Below are 19,689 nucleotides of genomic sequence, written 5' to 3' on the forward strand. Positions count from 1 at the left end.
TCAACTCCTTCCTTGTAGTTAGAACAATTAATAACGTCAGAAGTTGGGAATGCTCCAACACTGGAGGTTTTTAAGAAGATGTTAGATAACCATCTGTTTGAAGTAGTGTAGGGTGTCCTGCCTAAGCAAGGGATTGGACTAGAAGACCTCCAAGGTCCTTTCAAACTCTGTTGTTGTTATTATTTGTTATATGGGCATCAGTTTCTGTAGGACATCATACTGCTAAAGGGGATTAGGTTTTACCCATTCAGCCATGTCTCAACATGACTGTATTCATAACAGAATACAGGGATACCTTTCCTTATGAACTTAATTCATTCCGTGACCAGGTTCTTAAGGAGAAAGTATTGTAAGAAGAAGCGGTTTTTCCCATAGGAATCAATGTAAAAGCAAATAATGCGTCCGATTGGGGAAACCACAGGGAGGGTGGAGGCCCTGTTTCCTCCCAGGAGATTCCGAGACAGGCCCCACAGAGGTTTCTCCCCACCTTTTCCAGCCCCGTTTCCTCCCAGGAGATTCCTAGAAAGGCCCCATGGAGGCTTCTCCCCACCTTTTCTGGGCCCGTTTCCTCCCAGGAGATTCCTAGAGAGGCCCCACGGAAGCTTCTCCCCGCCTTTTCTGGCCCTGTTTCCTCCCATGAGATTCCTAGAGAACCCCCACGGCGGCTTCTCCCTACCTTTTCCGGCCCTGTTTCCTCCCAGGAGATTCCTAGAGAGGCCCCACGGAGGCTTCTCCTCACCTTTTCCAGCCCCGTTTCTTCCCATGAGATTCCTAGAGAACCCCCACGGCAGCTTCTCCCTGCCTTTTCCGGCCCTGTTTCCTCCCAGGAGATTCCTAGAGAGGTCCCACGGAGGCTTCTCCCCACTTTTTCCGGCCCTGTTTCCTCCCAGGAGATTCCTAGAGACCCCATGAAGGCTTCTCCTTGCCTTTTCCATCCCTGTTTCCTCCCAGGAGATTCCTAGAGAGGCCCCACGGAGGCTTCTCCCTGCCTTTTCCAGTTAAAGTTTCAGAGGCTTGGGTTTGTAAGTGGAAAATGGTTCTGGAGAAGAGGCAAAAAAAATCTTGAACCCACGGTTCTTATCTAGAAAAATTCAAAAGTAGAGGCATTCTAAGGTAGAGGTACCACTGTATATGTTTATAAATAAAACCTTTCAGGAAACAAAATTAAAAATAAAATATTAAAAAAAAGAATGAATCTTGGAGAATCTTGGACAGTGCTGTGATCCATCAGAAGTTCTGGCTTGTAGAGTCAACCCATTTTAGCAAAGCATCTCATTGCCAAATCATCATACAATCAAAATCTCCAAGCTCAGATAGCACCCAGGACTCCACAATTTCACCGTTAGTGATAAGAACACAACTCTCTGTGATCTTTTTCATGTTGCTATTTATTTATTTATTTATTTATTTATTTATTTATTTATTTATTTTTTTATTTATTCCTTTCGTTAATCATCATACAATTTTTTTGCATTTCAAGACTTTCTCTGCCACCTTTGTCACACACACCTTTTTTTTTTCTATTCCTGTTTTTTACCTTCACCCCAGCCAGGAAAGAAGACGGTGCTTAGAAAACTGATGGCATTGTGGGGGTGTTGACTGGACTTTGAATTGATGGGATTAAACATTGGCTTTTGAATTTCCCAAGTCAAGGTCATTACAAACCGCGACCTGTATTATATTCCCAGCTAATTTCTGGGTAAATTGGATCTGATTTCAGAGAAAATAACACCCCTAGAATAAAGCATGATATATATATATATATTGCCTAAGTGTATGTGCTGTAATTAAATGAAAGGGACGAAGGAATTAGGAATCATGTATGTCTCCAAGAGCACATGGTTTGGAGATAACAGGGGAACTGACAATATGTGTTGTGCTTCTTCCTCACTGCTCCTCTCTTGTCACATTGTGTATCCACTCAATATGATTTGTGATCGAAGTGAAGATATCGTACGATCTGTCTCCAGTACACTCCTCTCCACAAGTCGCAATGCCAGTTAGAAACCACGTGTTGTTCCTGTCGGTAACAACTGGAGCACCGCTGTTGACATGATAGACCTTTCTGATAAAAATAGGGTGGCCTGCACAGAACGTATTGGGGAAAGGTTGGGTCTTGTTGTTCGGCAAACAATTGACCTGGTCGATATACTGGATGTCGGCACGCTGAAGTGTATTGGAGATCTTCTGTAAATAATCAAGCTTCCACCAGCCACTCAGGCTGCCTTTTCCCTGCTTTAGGAGGTACTCCGTAAGCACCCTGTTCCCGATGCAAATGGGGGTGACATATTTGTTCAGGACCAAGGGTTCACCTAGCTTCAGAAGAGCGAGGTCATTTTCGTACTTGTTGTAGCTAGTCTTGTCGTAACTAGGATGAGGGAATGACGTCTGGATTTGGCGGAGCTGCTCAGAGTGCTCAAATTTTCTGGTGTCGTACTCCCCTGATTCAAGAGAAGAAGAACAAACCCATTAGATGTGTTTTCAGACTGAATAAATTGCATCAATTCCACATCCCCACAGCTGGTATCTGCAACTTGATGGACTTCCCAACCTCCTTATCTTCCGTAAACTACTTAAGACCCACCTATACTGCCAGGCATGGGGGATTTGAGACACCTTTCCCCCAGGCTTATTATAATTTATGTTTGGTATGTATGTGTTGTTTGGTTTTTAATTATGATAGGGTTTTTAGGGTTTTTTTTTAAAAAAAAAATATTAGATTTGTGCCAGTATAATATTGTTTTTATCGTTGTTGTGTGCCGCCCCGAGTCTTCGGAGAGGGGCGGCATACAAATCTAATAAATTATTATTATTAAATTATTATTATTATTCAATCTGGTGGACAATTTCCCTCTCTGTTTACTATTACTGAACATCCAAAATATACTCTTTAATTCTATGCATATATGCCATATGTGTACATAATAATAATAAAAATAATAAAAATAAAAATAATAAAAATAATAAAAATAACAAAAATAACAAAAATAACAAAAATAACAAAAATAACAAAAATAACAAAAATAACAAAAATAACAAAAATAAAAATAAAAATAAAAATAAAAATAAAAATAAAAATAAAAATAAAAATAAAAATAAAAATAAAAATAATTTATTAGATTTGTATGCCACCCCTCTCTGAAGACTCGGAGTGGCTCACAACAATAGTGAATAATGTAAACAAATCCAATACTTAAAAAGACAACTAAAAACCCATATCATTAAAATAACCATACAACTCAATCATACTATACATAAACCATATTAGCAAGGGGATACCTCAATTACCCCATGCTTGGTGACATAGGTGGGTTTTCAACAACTTATGAAAGGCGAGGAGGGTGGGGGCAGTTCTAATCTCTGGGGGGAGTTGATTCCAGAGGGCCGTGGCCACTGCAGAGAAGGCTCTTCCCCTGGGGCCCACCAGACGACATTGTTTAGTCAATGGGACCCGGAGAAGGCCAACTCTGTGGGACCTTATCGGCCACTGGGATTCATGCGGCAGAAGACTTTCCCGAAGGTATTCTGGTCCGATGCCATGTAGGGCTTTGTAGGTCATTACCAACACTTTGAATTGTGACTGGAAACTAATCAGCAACCATTGCAGGCCGCGGAGTGTTGATGAGATGTGGGCGAATCTAGGAAGACCCACAATTGCTCTTGCGGCTGCATTCTGAAGTTTCTGAACACTTTTCAAAGGTAGCTCCATGTAGAGAGCATTGCAGTAGTCGAACCTCGAGGTGATGAGGGCATGAGTGACTGTGAGTAATGACTCCCTGTCAAAATAGGGCCACAACTGGTGCACCAGGCGAACCTGTGCAAACGCCCCCCTCGTCACAGCTGAAAGATGATGTTCTAATGTTAGCTGTGGATCAAGGAGGACGCCCAAGTTGCGGACCCTCTCCAAGGGGGTCAATAATTCCCCACCCCCAGGTAATGGACGGACAGATGGGATTGTCCTGGGGAGGCAAAACCCACAGCCACTCCGTCTTGTCTGGGTTGAGTTTGAGTTTGTTGACACCCATCCAGGCCCCAACAGCCTCCAGGCACCGGCACATCACTTCCACTGCTTCTTTGACTGGACATGGGGTGGAGATGTACAACTGGGTATCATCAGCATATTGATGATACCTCACCCCATGCCCTTGGATGATCTCACCCAGCGGTTTCATGTAGATATTAAATAGCAGGGGGGAGAGGACCGACCCCTGAGGCACCCCACAAGGGAGAGACCTAGAGGTCGACCTCTGACCCCCCACTAACACCGACTGCGAATGACTGGAGAGGTAGGAGGAGAACCACTCAAGAACAGTGCCTCCCACTCCAATCCCCTCCAGCCGGCACAGAGGGATACCATGGTCGATGGTATCGAAAGCTGCTGAGAGGTCAAGAAGCACCAGGACAGAGGACAAGCCCCTGTCCCGGGCCCGCCAGAGATCATCCATGAACGCGACCAAAGCAGTTTCCGTGCTGTAACCGGGCCTGAATCCAGACTACTGAGGACCTAGATAATCGGCTTCTTCCAAGGACCGCTGGAATTGGAGCACCACCACTTTCTCAACAACCTTCCCCATAAAGTTTGAGCCTGTTGACACCCATCTAGACCCCAACTGCCTCCAGGCACCGGCACATCACTGCCAGTGCTTCACCGACTTCACATGGCTAACTGAGGAATTCTGGAAGTTGAAGTCCATAGCTCTTCAAGTTGCCAAGGCTCTCAATAATTTCTTTCTTACCTGCCACAATTGTATGAGGCCTATAATCCAAGCAATGTGCGGCTGTGAGGACCCACGAATCACTAATCAGCACCCCTTCGCAAAGTCCATTTCTATCGAAACTGAACATGTAAACCTGGGAGCAGATAAATTGTGTCAGATTGTGACAAATGTACAAAGACAAGACAGAAAATCTTTCTAAGGAAAGAATCCCAACAGAGAGCAACATCATCCAAAAAAAATTACAGATGTGTAGAAGTAGATGAAATTGCAAGGGAAATTAAGGGAACGAAAAATGAAAAAATGGAAAAATCATGGAACAGATGAATGGATCAAAAATAAATAGAAAAGATAAGATATAAAGTGTGAGTGTAAACAAAAATAATGAACACACAGTACTAGTATGACAGTAAAATAGGATGAAGGTAGCAATTATAAAAATGTTGAATTTTTTACGGTAATACAATAACTATGTTAAAGGATTAGGTTCAGGAGGGAAGTGTTTTTAATAGGAAAGTGGACACAAGAACAAGGGGACACAATCTGAAGTTAATTGGAGGAAAGATCAAAAGCAACCTGAGAAAATATTATTTTACTGAAAGAGTAGTAGATCCTTGGAACAAACTTCCAGCAGACGTGATTAGTAAATCCACAGTAACTGAATGTAAACATGCCTGGGAAAAACATATATCCATCCTAAGATAAAATACAGAAAATAGTATAAGGGCAGACTAGATGGATCATGAGGTCTTTTTCTGCCGTCAGTCTTCTATGTTTCTATGTAACTGACCCCAGTGGCACCTCAAGGACTATCCGTGCTTCCTCATTTGAGAGTAATGATGTCCATAATAATAAATAATGATAATAACAACAGAGTTGGAAGGGACCTTGAAGGTCTTTTAGTTCAACCCCCTGCTTAGGCAAGAAACCCTACACTACTTCAGACAGATGGTAATCCAACATCTGCTTAAAAACTTCCAGTGTTGGAGCAGTCACAACTTCTGGAGGCAACTTCTGTTCCACTGATCAATTGTTATGACTGTCAGGAAATTTCTCCTGAGTTCTAAGTTACTTCTCTCCTTGTTTAGTTTTCACCCATTGCTTCTTGTTCTACCCCCAGGTGCTTTGGAGAATAGCTTGACTCCTTCTTCTTTGTGGCAACCCCTGAGATACTGGAAGGCTGCCATCATGTCTCCCCTGGTCCTTCTTTTCATCAAACTAGCTATGACCAGTTCCTGCAACCGTTCTTCATATGTTTTAGCCTCAAGTCCCCTAATCCGCCTTCTGCCGCACGAATCCCAGCGACCAGTAAGGTCCCACAGAGTGGGTCTTCTCCGGGTCCCGTCAACTAAACAATGTGGTTTGGTGGGGCCCAGGGGAAGAGCCTTCTCTGTGGCGGCCCCAGCTCTCTGAAACCAACTCCCCTGGATATTAGAATTGCCCCCACCCTCCTCGCCTTTCGTAAGTTCCTTAAAACCCACCTCTGCCGTCAGGCATGGGGGAACTGAGATATTCTTTCCCCCTAGGCCTTTACAATTTATGCATGGTATGTTTGTTTGTATGTATGTTTGGTTTTACAATAAGGGTTTTTTAGTTGTTTTAGTATTGGATTTATATGATGTTTTTTATTACTGTTGTTAGCCGCCCCGAGTCTACGGAGAGGGGCGGCATACAAATCCAATAAATAAATAAATAAAATAAATAAATCATCTTTGTCACTCTTCTCTGCAATTTTTCTATTGATTCATTTTAGGTTCTTAAAGGAAAATAAGAGGAGTAACTGAGTTCGGCCTACATAATGACAGCACTCCAACCCAAGGAACTGATCATTTTGATAGGAATCGTCACAAAAAGAGGCATTGCAACTTCAAGAGCAAGTGATGGAAACCCTAGTTTCATGTTCCTACCTGCCATGGGACGTCTCCTCTCTGGGTATTAAACTGACCCCATTCTCGACTAGGAATTCCTTTCGGGAGGACAATCTGAGCAGTGTTTAACTTCCCTTGGTGACTTTTGGTATTGTTGATGTCGCTCTGGTCCGGTGAGAGTCTGTGTATGATAGCTTCTGGCAAAGTAATCGTTCCACAAGAGAAGGGTCCTGGAAAGAGAAGATGGAAGCTCTGTTCCATGAGAAACAAATTGCCCCAGCCACAGTCTTAGTCTTCTGCATGCTTAGAACAGAGTTGGGGGTTGATAACCACCTCGCTTATTCTTATGGAAGTAATAATAATAATAATAATAATAATAATAATAATAATAATAATTTATTGGATTTGTATGCCACCCCTCTCCGCAGACTCGGGGCGGCTAACAACAATAATAAACACAACATGTACAATCCAATAATAAAAACAACTACAAACCCCTATTATAAAACCAAACATACACACAAACATACCATGCGTAACTTGTAATGGCCTAGGGGGAAGGAATATCTCAACTCCCCCATGCCTGGCGGTATAAATGAGTCTTGAGTAGTTTACGAAAGACAGGGAGGGTGGGGGCAGTTCTAATCTCTGGGGGGAGTTGGTTCCAGAGGGCCGGGGCCGCCACAGAGAAGGCTCTTCCCCTGGGGCCCGCCAAACGACATTGTTTAGTTGACGGGACCCGGAGAAGGCCAACTCTGTGGGACCTTATCGGTCGCTGGGATTCGTGCTACACCTCCTTCCTCTGCGAGAAACAGGTGGTGGCCAAGAAGAATGAAGCTTGGGAAATGATATGGGATAGAAATAAAAAATTGACATTACCCATACCATATAAAGAAAACTGCTTCAAAATGCTTTATACAGGGTGTGTTCCAAAAGTAATACAATTATTTTTTTAAAGTAATTTATTGAACAGATTTGCACAAACACTTAAAATTCTGTCCTTGGGCCTCTACACATTTTTTCCAGCAACTCTGCCATGACCGGTACGCGCCCTGGAAGGCGTCTTTGGGGACCTCTCGCAAGGTCTTATTGGATCTCTTCTATGGATGAAAAACGCACCTTGCCACAACGTGCTATGAGTCCGCGAGTTCCTGGCCAAACACCAGGTGCCAATGCTGCCCCACACCCCCTATAGTCCTGATGTCGCCCCAGCAGACTTCTTTTTGTTCCCAGCCCTGAAAAGTTTACCTGCTGGTTCACAGCTGTTCTGGTCTTTAGACAGATTGTATCCATCAACACAGGAACAAGCTACCCTTCCTCTCCGTTCATTTCTGCAAATCTGCTCACAGTCTCCATTGTTCACTGAACAAACATCTTTAATGATGAACGAGAAAGAAAAAAAACAAGAATAAGCTTATCAGGGTGAGCTGGAGACGAGGAAGATGCCTATTGGATACTTGGGTTTGAGTCTACTTTCTACCTAATGAAACAGTTGACCTGCAAAATGGAAGGCTGGTGAGGAATTCTGGCTTTGCTGAGGAATTCTGGGAGTTGAAGTCCGCAGAGTTCTTGGGAAAGGAGACCTAGAAGGTGTGTTGACGGTTCATTTGAAGGAACACTTACCAATATATGTCTTCCAAAATATCACCTGCAAAAAAAAAGCAACCCAATTTACAACATTGCATTCAAATAGAAGTAGATCTGATTCTAAATTCAGACCCAAAGTATTTATTTGTTTGTTTGTTTGTTTATTCACTTAATCTTTCTTTCTTTCTTTCTTTCTTTCTTTCAATCAATCAATCAATCAATCAATCAATCATTTGGCAATGATCTGATAGTTTCTCAGGTAGACACTCCCTAACCATCTCCATAAACCCATCTACAAGCCCCATCCTTTGAAAAAGTTCCTCCTGATCATAAAGCATATCCTTTGGTGTCAAATCTAAATAAACCTTCTAGACTTTATCGGTCCACATAGATATTTGGAAGAATAAAGATATGCCTACTAAAACTGGACCTGATCTTGAAAGTCACGTTGGATCTATTCTGCAAACTATGCACTGATAAATTACATACACTTCTCAATGCAATTCAATGGTTCTCAATGGTTTTGAATGAGAAAGGAGCTAATTTGGCACCCATGTATCCCAACGCAAATCAAGATCTCATCCCCAGGAATATTTTTTTTCTGGAATAATCTATTTATGGTTCCCTGATCAGGATGGGGATCAAGATGGTGACCATGTAACAATCTGAAGAGCATGATTTCGGAGGAAGGAGAGGGGGAAGGAGGAGGAGGGGAAGGAGAAGAGGAAGGAGAAGACAAGGAGGAGGAAGTAGAGGAGGAGAAGGAGAAGGAAGTAGAGGAGGAGATGGAGGAGATGGTGGTGGAGGAGGAGGAGGAGGAGGAGGAGAGGAGGAGGAGGAGGAGGAGGAGGAAGAGAAGAAGGAGAAGAGGAAGGAGAAGACAAGGAGGAGGAAGTAGAGGAGGAGGAGGAGGAAGTAGAGGAGGAAATGGAGGAGATGGTGGTGGAGGAGGAGGAGAGGAAGGAGAAGACAAGGAGGAGGAAGTAGAGGAGGAGGAAGAAGTAGAGGAGGAGGAGGAGGAGGAGATGGAGGAGATGGTGGTGGTGGAGGAGGAGGAGGAGGAGGGGGAGAGGAGGAGGAGGGGAGGAGGAGGGGGAGAGGAGGAGGAGGAAGTAGAGGAGGAGGAGGAGGAAGTAGAGGAGGAGATGGAGGAGATGGTGGAGGAGGAGGAGATGGAGGAGATGGTGGTGGAGGAGGAGGAGGAGGAGGAGGAGAGGAGGAGGAGAGGAGGAGGAGGAGAGGAGGAGGAGGAGGAGAAAAGTAGAAATTGCCTATAATCACCGTTTGAGCATCATCTTCAAAAACTTCTCGGGCTTCTTCAAAATCGCATATTTCCTCAATGCACTCCCGTTCAAGGTTTCCTTGACGAACTTCTTCAAGGTGTCCAGAATTATATCTTCTATATCGGCGCAAGACAGAACTTGCCTTTTGCTGATTAATAAAAACTAGAGCAAGAAAAGTAAAGTGAGGTTATAGACACAAATGTTCTCTAGACTAACAGCAGAAAAAAAGGTCAAAAGGTGTTTGGGGTATTCAAGCTTTGCTCTATATATTTGGGGTGGGTGGGGGTTGTATACTATTTTATCCAAAAGAACAATGCAGCCTCCTTTATACTAGCTTAGAATGGATTTTTAAAAAATAAAATATTTAATTGGCAATAGGTCTACCTGTTGCCAATGAAGTGTTTTATTTTTAAAAAAATTGTACCAGGCTAATATTTTTATTTCATTTAGCTTAATATTCACAGGAAAGCCGGAGATTCATCTTTATTGAGATGAGGAATATTTTTAGTAGAGTAAGAGTGAGAGGGATCTTGGAGTCCTAGTAGACAACCATTTAAATAGGAGCCAGCCGTGTGTAGCAGCTGCCTAAAAAGCCAACACAGTTCTAGGCTGCATCAACAGAGGGAGAGAATCAAGATCACGTGAAGTGTTAATACCACTTTACAAGGCCTTGGTAAGGCCACACTTGGAATACGGCATTCAGTTTTGGTCGCCACAACGCAAAAAGGATGTTGAGACTCTAGAAAGAGTGCAAAGAAGAGCAATAAAGATGATTAGGGGACTGGAGGCTAAAACTTATGAAGAACGGTTGCAGGAACTGGACATGGCTAGTTGAATGAAAAGAAGGACCAGGGGAGACATGATAGCAGCCTTCCAATATCTCAGGGGTTGCCACAAATAAGAAGGGGTCTACCTATTCTCCAAAGCACCTGAGGGTAGGACAAGAAGCAGTGGGTGGAAACTAAACAAGGAGAGAAGTAACTTAGAACTAAGGAGGAATTTCCTGACAGTGAGAACAATTCATCAGTGGAACAACTTGCCTCCACAAGTTGTGAATGCCCCAACCCTGAAAGTTTTTAAGACGATGTTGGATTACAATTTGTCTGAGGTGGTGTAGGATTTCCTGCCTAGCAAGGGGGAGTTGGACTAGAAGACCTCCAAGGTCCCTTCCAACTCTGTTATTCTATATTCCATATCTTCCAACTGTATTGGTTTTGTTGCGCATTTCACTGGTCAAGATCAAAGACTAAAGTGTAATTGATAAAAATCAAAGGCAGCTCTGCAATCTTTCATCAACTTGCCCAGGACGATAATAATTAAACTGCTTTTTAAAAAAAAAATAAACCTCACTAGTCATCAATAGAAGAGATTTCCTTAGGGGTTCAGCAATCCTGATTAAAGCAGTAGAATCATGTAACATAGAATACCCTAAAATGAACCCCAAAAAATTGTAATAAAAATATATGGCTGTAATTTAGCCTTTTTGAATTACATTTTCAGCAAATAGAATCCCAATGCACTGGGGATTCATTTCAGTGCAAATTCCTTACAAACAATCCAAGTTAGATTGGAAATGTACATTTGGGATGACTAATTCCATCATCGTAAATGCGATTCAAACCTTTTTAAATGGGAATTGTCGTATAGCAGACACATTCTAATAACCTCTTTTCCCACTTACTATTTCTCAAACGTCTGTGGAGGTTCTCATGCATCCAGGTCACGATTGTCCCAAAAAGTGCTTTTTCAAAAGGCAGCTGGACTTTCTAGTTTTTCTTTGAAGAAGTTTCACTTCCCCTCCAGTAAGGTTCTTCAGTTGTGACCGAATGATAGAAGGCTTTATAGCTTTTTGGATGAGAAGCAAATTATCCTCAAGGAAAACAACATCCAGTCACCTTTTGAAAAAACAATTTTTGGAACTATTTCCCCAATCTATTATCAGTTGGGTAGATGCAAACGTTTAGGGTTATGAACCAAATTTACATGCGGCGACTTGGAAGCAAGACCCAATTAAGTATCTTCTACATTGAGTTGCAGTTTCAACAAATGAGAGTTGTTTCACCTAATTCGATATCCCTGCTTTCTTTAGAATAGAATAGAATAGAATAGAATAGAATTTTTATTGGCCAAGTGTGATTGGGCACACAAGGAATTTGTCTTGGTGCATAGGCTCTCAGTGTACATAAAATAAAATACAGTATGCATTTGTCAAGAATCATGTGGTACAACACTTAATGATTGTCATAGGGGTCAAATAAGCAATGAAGAAGCAATATTAATAAAAATCTTAGGATTTATTAATTTATTATTTTATTAATATTAAGAGGTCAGTAAGGGGCGAGTACAAGTGCACTAGAGTGCCTTCCATCCCCTGTCCTATTGCTCTCCTATATCTCCTATACCTTTCCTCTATTCCTATATCTATTCTTCTATTCTTTCATTGATATATTCTATTCCTATATCTTCTTTTCTATTATTTCTTAGATATATTTTACTATGAGTATTTCCTCTATAACCTTCATCATGTATTTTACTATGTGTATATTGATATATACGCACTAAAACCCTCATTGTGTATTGGACAAAATAAATAAATAAAAATAATAAGTTACAGTCATACAGTCAACATGGGAGGAAATGGGTGAAAGGAATGATGAGAAAAACTAGTAGAATAGAAGTGCAGATTTAGTAGAAAGTCTGACAGTGTTGAGGGAATTAAGCTTTAAGTTCCACTTATTTCCTGTGGTTTATTTCTTAATTTGCTGACCAAGACAGCTTTTCATCTCCAAACAAAAGAAACATAGCTGAAAAGGGAACCAACCTGTACATTCGGAGAGAAGAAGACATCCCAACAGTCCGAGGACCAAGGCAAAGGTGCAGTGGGCCATTTTCCTTCAACTTCACAGCAGCTTTGCTAATGTGGCATGAATGAGCACCGCTGGATCGCTGGTTCCAAAGAGCAAGTACATATTTGTTTTGGGCTTAACACAGCGGTCATATTTTCCCTCAAGGTCCTTCCGTGGGCCTTTCAACAGCAGCTTAAATAAGGTGTGTCAGTTTCTGTAGGCATCACACTGCTAATGGGGGTTAGGTTTTACCCATTCAGACATGTCGCAACATGACTGTATTCATAAGAGAAGATAGTCTTATGCCACCAGACTGGAAATTTTGGACCTAGGAAATTTAGAATCACGGCACCTTCGATTTGACCCAAGTGTAGTACCCAGAAAGTAATGTACCATAAGAACTTAAGAACCTAAGAAGAGCCCTGCTGAATCAGGCCAAAGCCCATCGAATCCAGCATTGTATGTCACCCAGTGGCCCACCAATTGTCCATGGGGATCTTCAGCAGGAAGCGAAGGCAAAATCCCCCCTTTCCCTGGACCCCCAATAAATAGTACCCAAGGGAACCCTGCCTGCCTCAACCAACATATAGGTGGCACTTGGACATACCACATTTTTTTCTTCAACAATTATTATTGAACACAACGAAACTTACACACAAGAATGATGTTTCTTCTACACTCCATATTTTTCCACGTAATCTCCATCCCATTCTATGACCTTCCTCCAGCGAGACATAAGGGCGGGGATGCCCTGTCGGTACCATTCCTTGTTCTGGTCACAAAGCCATTTCTGCCTTGTAATGGCCTCACTGTGCCCAGCGACTAACCGTACTTCTGTTGACTGCAGAGTCTCCATCAACTGCACACAAACGCTTGTGAATGTTCCCAACAGTTTCTTTCTGTGCAGTGAGAAATTCAATGATGACACACTGCATGTAACATACATCACTTACGGACACCATTTTGAAACAGGGCTGCAGCTACGCTATCTGTCTGAAGAAACGCAACATTTACACACGCACTCCTGACAATTCAGATAATGTATATCTAAAGTTTCACATTCGTACCATTGCTGTAGGCTGAGGGGGGGAAATGTGGTGCATTACTTTCTGGGCGACCCTCATATTATCTGCTACAATGTCCTACCTGTCAACGACTACTTCAACTTCAACTGCAACAATTCACAGCAAACAGACTCTGACAGTCTTTTGTCTACATTAGTGGAGTGTAGGAGGAGGATGGGAGCTGAAGACCAAAAACTTCTGAAAGACAATATGTTGCACCAACACTCCGCAGTCTGCATTGGTTGCCGATCAGTTTCCGGTCACAATTCAAAGGGTTGGTTATGACCTATAAAGCCCTTCATGGCACCAGACCAGATTACCTCAGGGACCACTTTCTGTTGCACGAATCCCAGCGACCGATTAGGTCCCACAGAGTGGGCCTTCTCCAGGTCCTGTCAACTAAACAATGTTGTTTGGCGGGCCCCAGGGGAAGAGCCTTCTCTGTGGCGGCCCCGACTCTCTGGAACCAGCTCCCCCCAGAGATTAGGACTGCCCCTACCCTCCTTGCCTTTTGTAAACTCCTCAAAACCCACCTTTGTCATCAGGCATGGGGGAACTGAGATATTTCCCCCGGGCCTATATAATTTATGTATGGTATGTTTGTATGTATGTCTGCTTAATAATGGGGTTTTTTAAATATTTTAAATTGTAAATTATTAGATTTGTCATGAACTGTTTTATTGTGTTGTGAGCCGCCCCGAGTCTATGGGGATGGGCGGCATACAAATCTAATAAATAAAATAAATAATAAATAAAAACTTCTGAAAGACAACAAGTTCCCTCATATATCGCTGAAGTTTCTTGGTGATTTGCAATAATCCAGTAATCTTGGCTTAGCACTCTCCAAACAAATATAAATAAATGCAAAACCAGCTTTGGTTTAGTTTAGTTTTATTAGATTTGTATGCCGCCCCTCTCCGAAGACTTTGAGAGGTCTCCATTCAGAAACCCTTTTCCTTGTTGGATGATACCAAGACAGCTGAGAGATGAGCAAATACTGTGAGTAATTCATCAAGCTGGCAGATCCTGCTGGCATGCTAATAATGTTCGCAACTGTTAAACAAACACTTAAATGTATTATAAGGCTGGGCAGCATTAACCAAAGCATTGTGTCCAGGTTGGTACGAATTGCAGTGGATGGAATTCACCTGGAGGATGGGATCCAGTTCCCTTTAAAGGGGGTACATAAAAGGGGTACATTATTAGGGGGTCTGGAATACAAGGCCCAGGAGGAGCAGCTGTCAGCCTGGAGAGCTTCAGGGCAGGATTAGACAGATTCATAGATGCCAAGTGTATCATAGGTGGTTATTGAAACGGATGTCCATGTGCCGCCTCTATGTTGGTGGAGACAGGTACGGTTCCCTTGTATCCCATTTGTTGATGGTCAAGGGAAAGGGAGGGTCTTGCCTTCCCTTTCTGCTCAAGATCCCCATGGACAATTGGTGTGCCAGTGTGGGACACAGAACACTGGGCTCGGTGGGCTTTGGCCCGATTCAGCACGGCTCTTCTTATGTTCAGTAAGGTGATTGGGATATTTCACGTGTAAAAGAAAAGAGAGGCTGTGATGCAAAGAAATATTTGTTTTTATTCATTTCATCTCTCAGTGTTTTGTTTCGAGAATTTGGAGGGAGGGATGGATGGATGGATGGATGGATGGATGGGGATATCAATGAAGAGATGGATGGAGGGATGGGCAGATGGATGGATGGAAGAATAAGGGATGGATAGAGGGATGGATGAAGAGATGGATGGAGGGATGGAAAGACAGAAGAGTAGGGTTATTAAGAAATCTGGAACCCAGGGCCTATGAGGAGCAGTTGAGGTCATTGAGATATTTATTGTATAAAAGAGTGATTGTGGTGTTTTGAGAATTCAGATGGATGGATGGGAAGATGGATGAAGAGATGGATGGAGGGATAGATGGATGGATGGAAGAATGAAGGGACGGATAGAGGGATGGATGGCCTGATGGATGGAGTGATGAATGAATGGAAGGATGAAGAGATGGATGGAGGGATGGACGGAGAGTGTTAGGGTTATTAGGAAATCTAGAACCCAAGGGACCTTGGAGGTCTTCTAGCCGAACCCCTTGCTCAAGTAGGAGACCCTACAGTACCAGACAAATGGATATCCATTTTTACAATACTTCCAGTGTTGGAGCACCCACCACTTCTGAAGATAAACCATCTTACTGACTGATTGATCTCACTGATAGGAAATTTTGCCTTGGTTCTTGAAAGACCAAACAAAAGTTTCTTTGTTGATTCTTTTTTTAGTTATATAAGCATATCCAAGTGGATTCTTTCTGGTAAGCAGTATTGTTGATTTGTTTCTGGTTTCTCTCAAGATAATTTGATTTCTGGCCTCAATTATTGATAACTGCAAGGAAGCAAGCCAAAAATAAATAAATAAGATTTGCTGGTGCCAACAAACAGGAACTGGAATGAAAGAATAAATCAACATAAGCAGGAAAAATAGATATAGTCTCAACTAATAAAAAGAGGAAGTCAACTGAAATCTAAGGAAGGGCACCAGATGGCCCATCCATCCACTACCAGATTTGATTATCTTGACTGCCTCTTCTGGGTCCTGTCCTTGATTCCTTTCTCATTTCATATTTCAAACTCCTTGAATCAAATTTCAGAAAATGAGCAGTTCTTTTTTTTAATCAAAAGCTGGTCAAGTTTCATTCTCCTTGGTGGGACTCAAGAAAACATCTCAATATGTTCTAATCAAGAGCTGATGGAGCAATTTAGAGCCAGAAAATGTTTCCTCCTAAAGATTTTCTTTCTATGCCGGTTGATCTGGACAAATCTTCCAAAATATGCTTTGCTTCTCAAATTCTATTCCATAACTATGCCATCCATAGACCGTATTTTTCAGAATATAAGATGCACCAGAGTATAAGATGCACCTTAGTTTGGGGGGAGGAAAATAGGGAAAAGAATCTGCTTACCAGATATTCACAGCTCACATTAGAGAAACACCTTTCAGCTGTGGCGAGGGGGGCGTTTGCCCAGGTTCGCCTGGTGCGCCAGTTGCGGCCCTATCTGGACCGGGACTCATTGCTCACAGTCACTCATGCCCTCATCACCTCGAGGCTCCACTACTGTAATGCTCTCTACATGGGGCTACCTTTGAAGAGTGTTCGGAAACTTCAGATCGTGCAGAATGCAGCTGCGAGAGCAATCATGGGCTTCTCTAAGTATGCCCATATTACTCCAACACTCCGCAGTCTGCATTGGTTGCCGATCAGTTTCTGGTCACAATTCAAAGTGTTGGTTATGACCTATAAAGCCCTTCATGGCATCGGACCAGAATATCTCCGGGACCACTTTCTGCTGCACGAATCCCAGCGACCGGTTAGGTCCCACAGAGTCGGCCTTCTCCGGGTCCCGTCGACTAAACAATGTCGTCTGGCAGGACCCAGGGGAAGAGCCTTCTCTGTGGTGGCTCAGACCCTCTGGAACCAGCTCCCCCCTGAGATTAGGATTGCCCCCACCCTCCTCACCTTTCGTAAATTCCTTAAAACCCACCTCTGCCATCAGGCGTGGGGGAATTGAAACATCTCCCCCTTGCCCATGTTGTTTTGGTGTATGATTGATTGTGTGCTTGTTTTTCATATATATTGGGGTTGCTTTTATGAATTTTTTTAACCTAAAACTGTAATTAGATTGGTAAATATTAGATTTGTCACTATGTACTGTTTTTGCATTGTTGTGAGCCGCCCCGAGTCTGCGGAGAGGGGCGGCATATAAATCCAATAAATCTAATCTAATCCATTCATCTCGATAGCATCCTTAGTCTGGTCAGCTTCAGCACATTATTTTAACCCCTGGTTAGGGCTTTAAAAAAACTTTATTTGGAGAGAGTAACAATGAAAGAACTTGCAAGCCACTAAGAGCTGGGAACATCATTAGCACCTGGAAAGAAATATTCGGAGCAAGTACAGCAATGGAAAAAACCCCTGCAAAGACCTAGGGCTTGGAAAATATTATTTGCAGAGAGTAACAATGAAAGAGCTTGCAAGCTGGTAAGAGCTGGGAACATTGTTTGCACCTGGTTAGAGCTGGAAAGAAATTTATTCAGAGCAAGTTAGAACAATGAAAAAAAATCCTGCAAAGACTTAGGGCTTGGAAAACATTCTTCGCAGAGAGTAACAATGAAAGAGCCTGCAAGGTAAGAGCTGGGAAGATCGTTAGCAGCTAGTTAGGGCTGGAAATAAAAGCTACATTTAGAGTATAACAGGCACCCAAATTATCAGTCTCTTTTAGGGAAGAAAAAGGTGCATTTTATACTCTGAAAAATACAGTAATCTATCTTCGATCTATACACGCCATATTCCAAATCTGGATTTGTAAAATCAAGGTCTCTGGATTGATGGATGCCTGTCCCAATGGTGAAATCCAATTGTATTTTTTACTACCCGTTTGGTGGGCATTGTTGTGGCTTGGTGGGTGTAGCTTTTTTAGGCATGGTAGAGGAAAAATATTGCAAACTCCCCATTCCCTCCCCACTCCAGGGGAAGGATACTGCAAAATCCCCATTCCCGGATTTAATACAGCACGGCCTACGAAGCTGCGAGATTGAATGTTTCTGGCTTTTTTTCTGCTCCTCTTACCTTGCAAATGAGTTACACTGGCTCTGTTTCGAGTAATGAAAACCATTCAAGCGTCGAAGTATTTCAGACATGGAAGGTTAATGCATCTCACAGATACAAGGAACAGCTAAGAAGGCAAATGAAGAGTTCTTAATGGGGTGCAAAAAAGAAAACAACGTTTGCACATAGGTTACTACTTCCTCGCATCCTTTAGGGGAGGAAGGACTGTCTTCCTATCCCCCCCCCTCCTCCAACAGAGGTGGTGCCTGAGGCTAATTAGCCTGCAGGGAAATGTGTGGTTGTAGCTTGTTTCAAGACACATAAAACACACAAACACACACACACACACACACTCCAAAACAAAATCTAACAACGGTTTGTTTTTTTGTCTGAGTCTCAAGAGTCTCAGCAGGCAGCTAATGCAACACCTGTTTCTAACACCTGTAACAGATTAAAATTGAACTGCGATTGACTGCTGCAAATCTCATCAACAGAGAACAAACCAGGTTTCTTTCTATGGGCTTGTTGTTCCTTTAAAACAAGACTTTCCTCCTGTCTTGTTGTGAAACCTGGCTAACTTCATGGCTCCCTAATGCTGCCTTTCAATTATTTCCCTCTCTCTGTGTGTGATCTTTTCTTTCTCTCTCTATTCAAAAATGTTCAGCTCTCCCCTCTTCCTGCTTTTTCAGGAGAGAAAAGCAAATGTTTCTGTTCCTCACCTCACCTCTTCTGTCGTCCTCCCTGGATGGGAAACCGAACTAGACCTGGACTCTATTCACAAGGTAAACTTTTGCAGGATCTGTTGTCTTCCAAGGTCCCCCTCTCCTCCTCCTCTTTCTACTCTCCCTCTCCCTCCTCCTCCTCCTCTTCCTCTTTCTCCTCTTCTTCCTCCTTCTCCTTCTCCTCCTCTTCCTCCCCTCCCTCTTCTTCCTTCTTTTCCTCCTCCTCCACTACTTCCCACTCCACTACCTCCCCTCCTCTTCCTCCCTTCCTCTTCCTCCTCCTCCTCCACCTCCACCCCCTCCTCTTCCTCCTTCTCCCCTCCACTTCTTCCTCTTTCTCCTCTCACTCCTCCCCCTCCTCCCCTCCTCTTCCTCCCATTCTTCCTATTGCTCCCACTCCACTTCCTCCCCCTCCTCTTACTCCTCCCCCTCCTCTTACTCCTCCTCTTCCTTCCCTTCTATTTATTTGTTTGTTTTATTTGTTATGTCAAGTATGTATTGGTGGTATACACAGATATAATAATATTCACATACATGATACTAGTACAAGACCTCTTAGGAGTTGGGAGAGGTCAACAAGTGGTAAGTCTAAGGGTAAAGTTTTGGGAGAGTCTGGTAGTGAGTTCCATGCATCAACTACTCATTTACTAAAGTCATATTTCCTGCAATCGGGTTTAGAGTGGTTTACTTTTGGGGGGTTTGGGGAAGAAACTACAGAGTCAGGTAAAGTATTCCTGGCATTGACCAAAAGTTGTATTTTTTGCAATCATGGTTGGAGCAGTTTACGTTAAGTTTGTATCTGTTGTGTGCTCATGCGTTGTTGTGGTTGAAGCTGACATCACCATTAACAGGAAGGACGTTGTAGCAGATGGTTTTATGGGCTCTGCTTAGGTCGTGTTTAAGATGACGTAGTTCTAAGCTTTCTAAACCTAGGATTGTAAGCCTAGTTGCGTAGGGGATTCTGTTGCGAGTGGAGGAGTGGAGGGCTCTTCTCGTAAAGTATC

The 19,689-nt window shown here is 42.8% G+C and overlaps 2 protein-coding genes across 7 annotated transcripts in view; one reads left to right on the top strand and one right to left on the bottom strand.

Annotated features, from left to right (window-relative positions):
• Positions 1-1,372: 1,372 nt before the first annotated feature.
• Positions 1,373-19,022, bottom strand: LOC139171603 (coagulation factor IX-like). Of its 4 annotated transcripts, none has more exons than XM_070759968.1 (8): positions 18,683-19,022; positions 17,985-18,112; positions 9,452-9,615; positions 8,207-8,231; positions 7,832-7,957; positions 6,623-6,813; positions 4,737-4,851; positions 1,373-2,441 (listed from the first exon to the last, which is right to left on the bottom strand). In XM_070759968.1, exons 2-8 carry the CDS (start codon positions 18,028-18,030, stop codon positions 1,888-1,890), a joined length of 1,221 nt encoding a protein of 406 aa, XP_070616069.1. In that variant the 5' UTR covers positions 18,031-18,112; positions 18,683-19,022; the 3' UTR covers positions 1,373-1,887. The 4 variants fall into 4 exon arrangements, with proteins under 4 accessions (XP_070616069.1, XP_070616070.1, XP_070616068.1 ...); XM_070759969.1 differs by having other exon boundaries at positions 17,985-18,090; positions 18,688-18,997; XM_070759967.1 differs by lacking the exon at positions 18,683-19,022 and having other exon boundaries at positions 17,985-18,452.
• Positions 18,526-19,689, top strand: part of FGF13 (fibroblast growth factor 13) — a 161,178-nt gene continuing 160,014 nt past the window's right edge. For 2 of the 3 annotated variants that reach the window (XM_070759970.1, XM_070759974.1), the window contains exon 1: positions 19,196-19,267. Coding sequence is in view for 1 of the 3 variants with exons in the window: in XM_070759973.1 (XP_070616074.1) it covers positions 18,556-18,745 (190 nt within the window). In the remaining 2 variants the exon portion in view is untranslated. Of the gene's footprint in view, positions 18,746-19,195; positions 19,268-19,689 lie in introns of those variants that run through there. The other variant, XM_070759973.1, reaches the window with a different exon arrangement.

This window comes from Erythrolamprus reginae, chromosome 8, assembly GCF_031021105.1.
Source record: "Erythrolamprus reginae isolate rEryReg1 chromosome 8, rEryReg1.hap1, whole genome shotgun sequence".
Classification (NCBI taxonomy): Eukaryota; Metazoa; Chordata; class Lepidosauria; order Squamata; family Dipsadidae; genus Erythrolamprus; species Erythrolamprus reginae.

Excerpts from the sequence above, each read along its gene's own strand:
- LOC139171603 (XM_070759966.1), bottom strand. The coding sequence starts at position 12,341 with ATGGCCCACTGCACCTTTGCCTTGGTCCTCGGACTGTTGGGATGTCTT. Across the intron at positions 8,232-9,451 it reads TTGAAGATGATGCTCAAACG|GTGATATTTTGGAAGACATA; the intron begins GTGATTATAGGC and ends TTTTTTTTGCAG. Across the intron at positions 7,958-8,206 it reads ATTTTGGAAGACATATATTG|ATGTTTGTTCAGTGAACAAT; the intron begins GTAAGTGTTCCT and ends TCATCATTAAAG.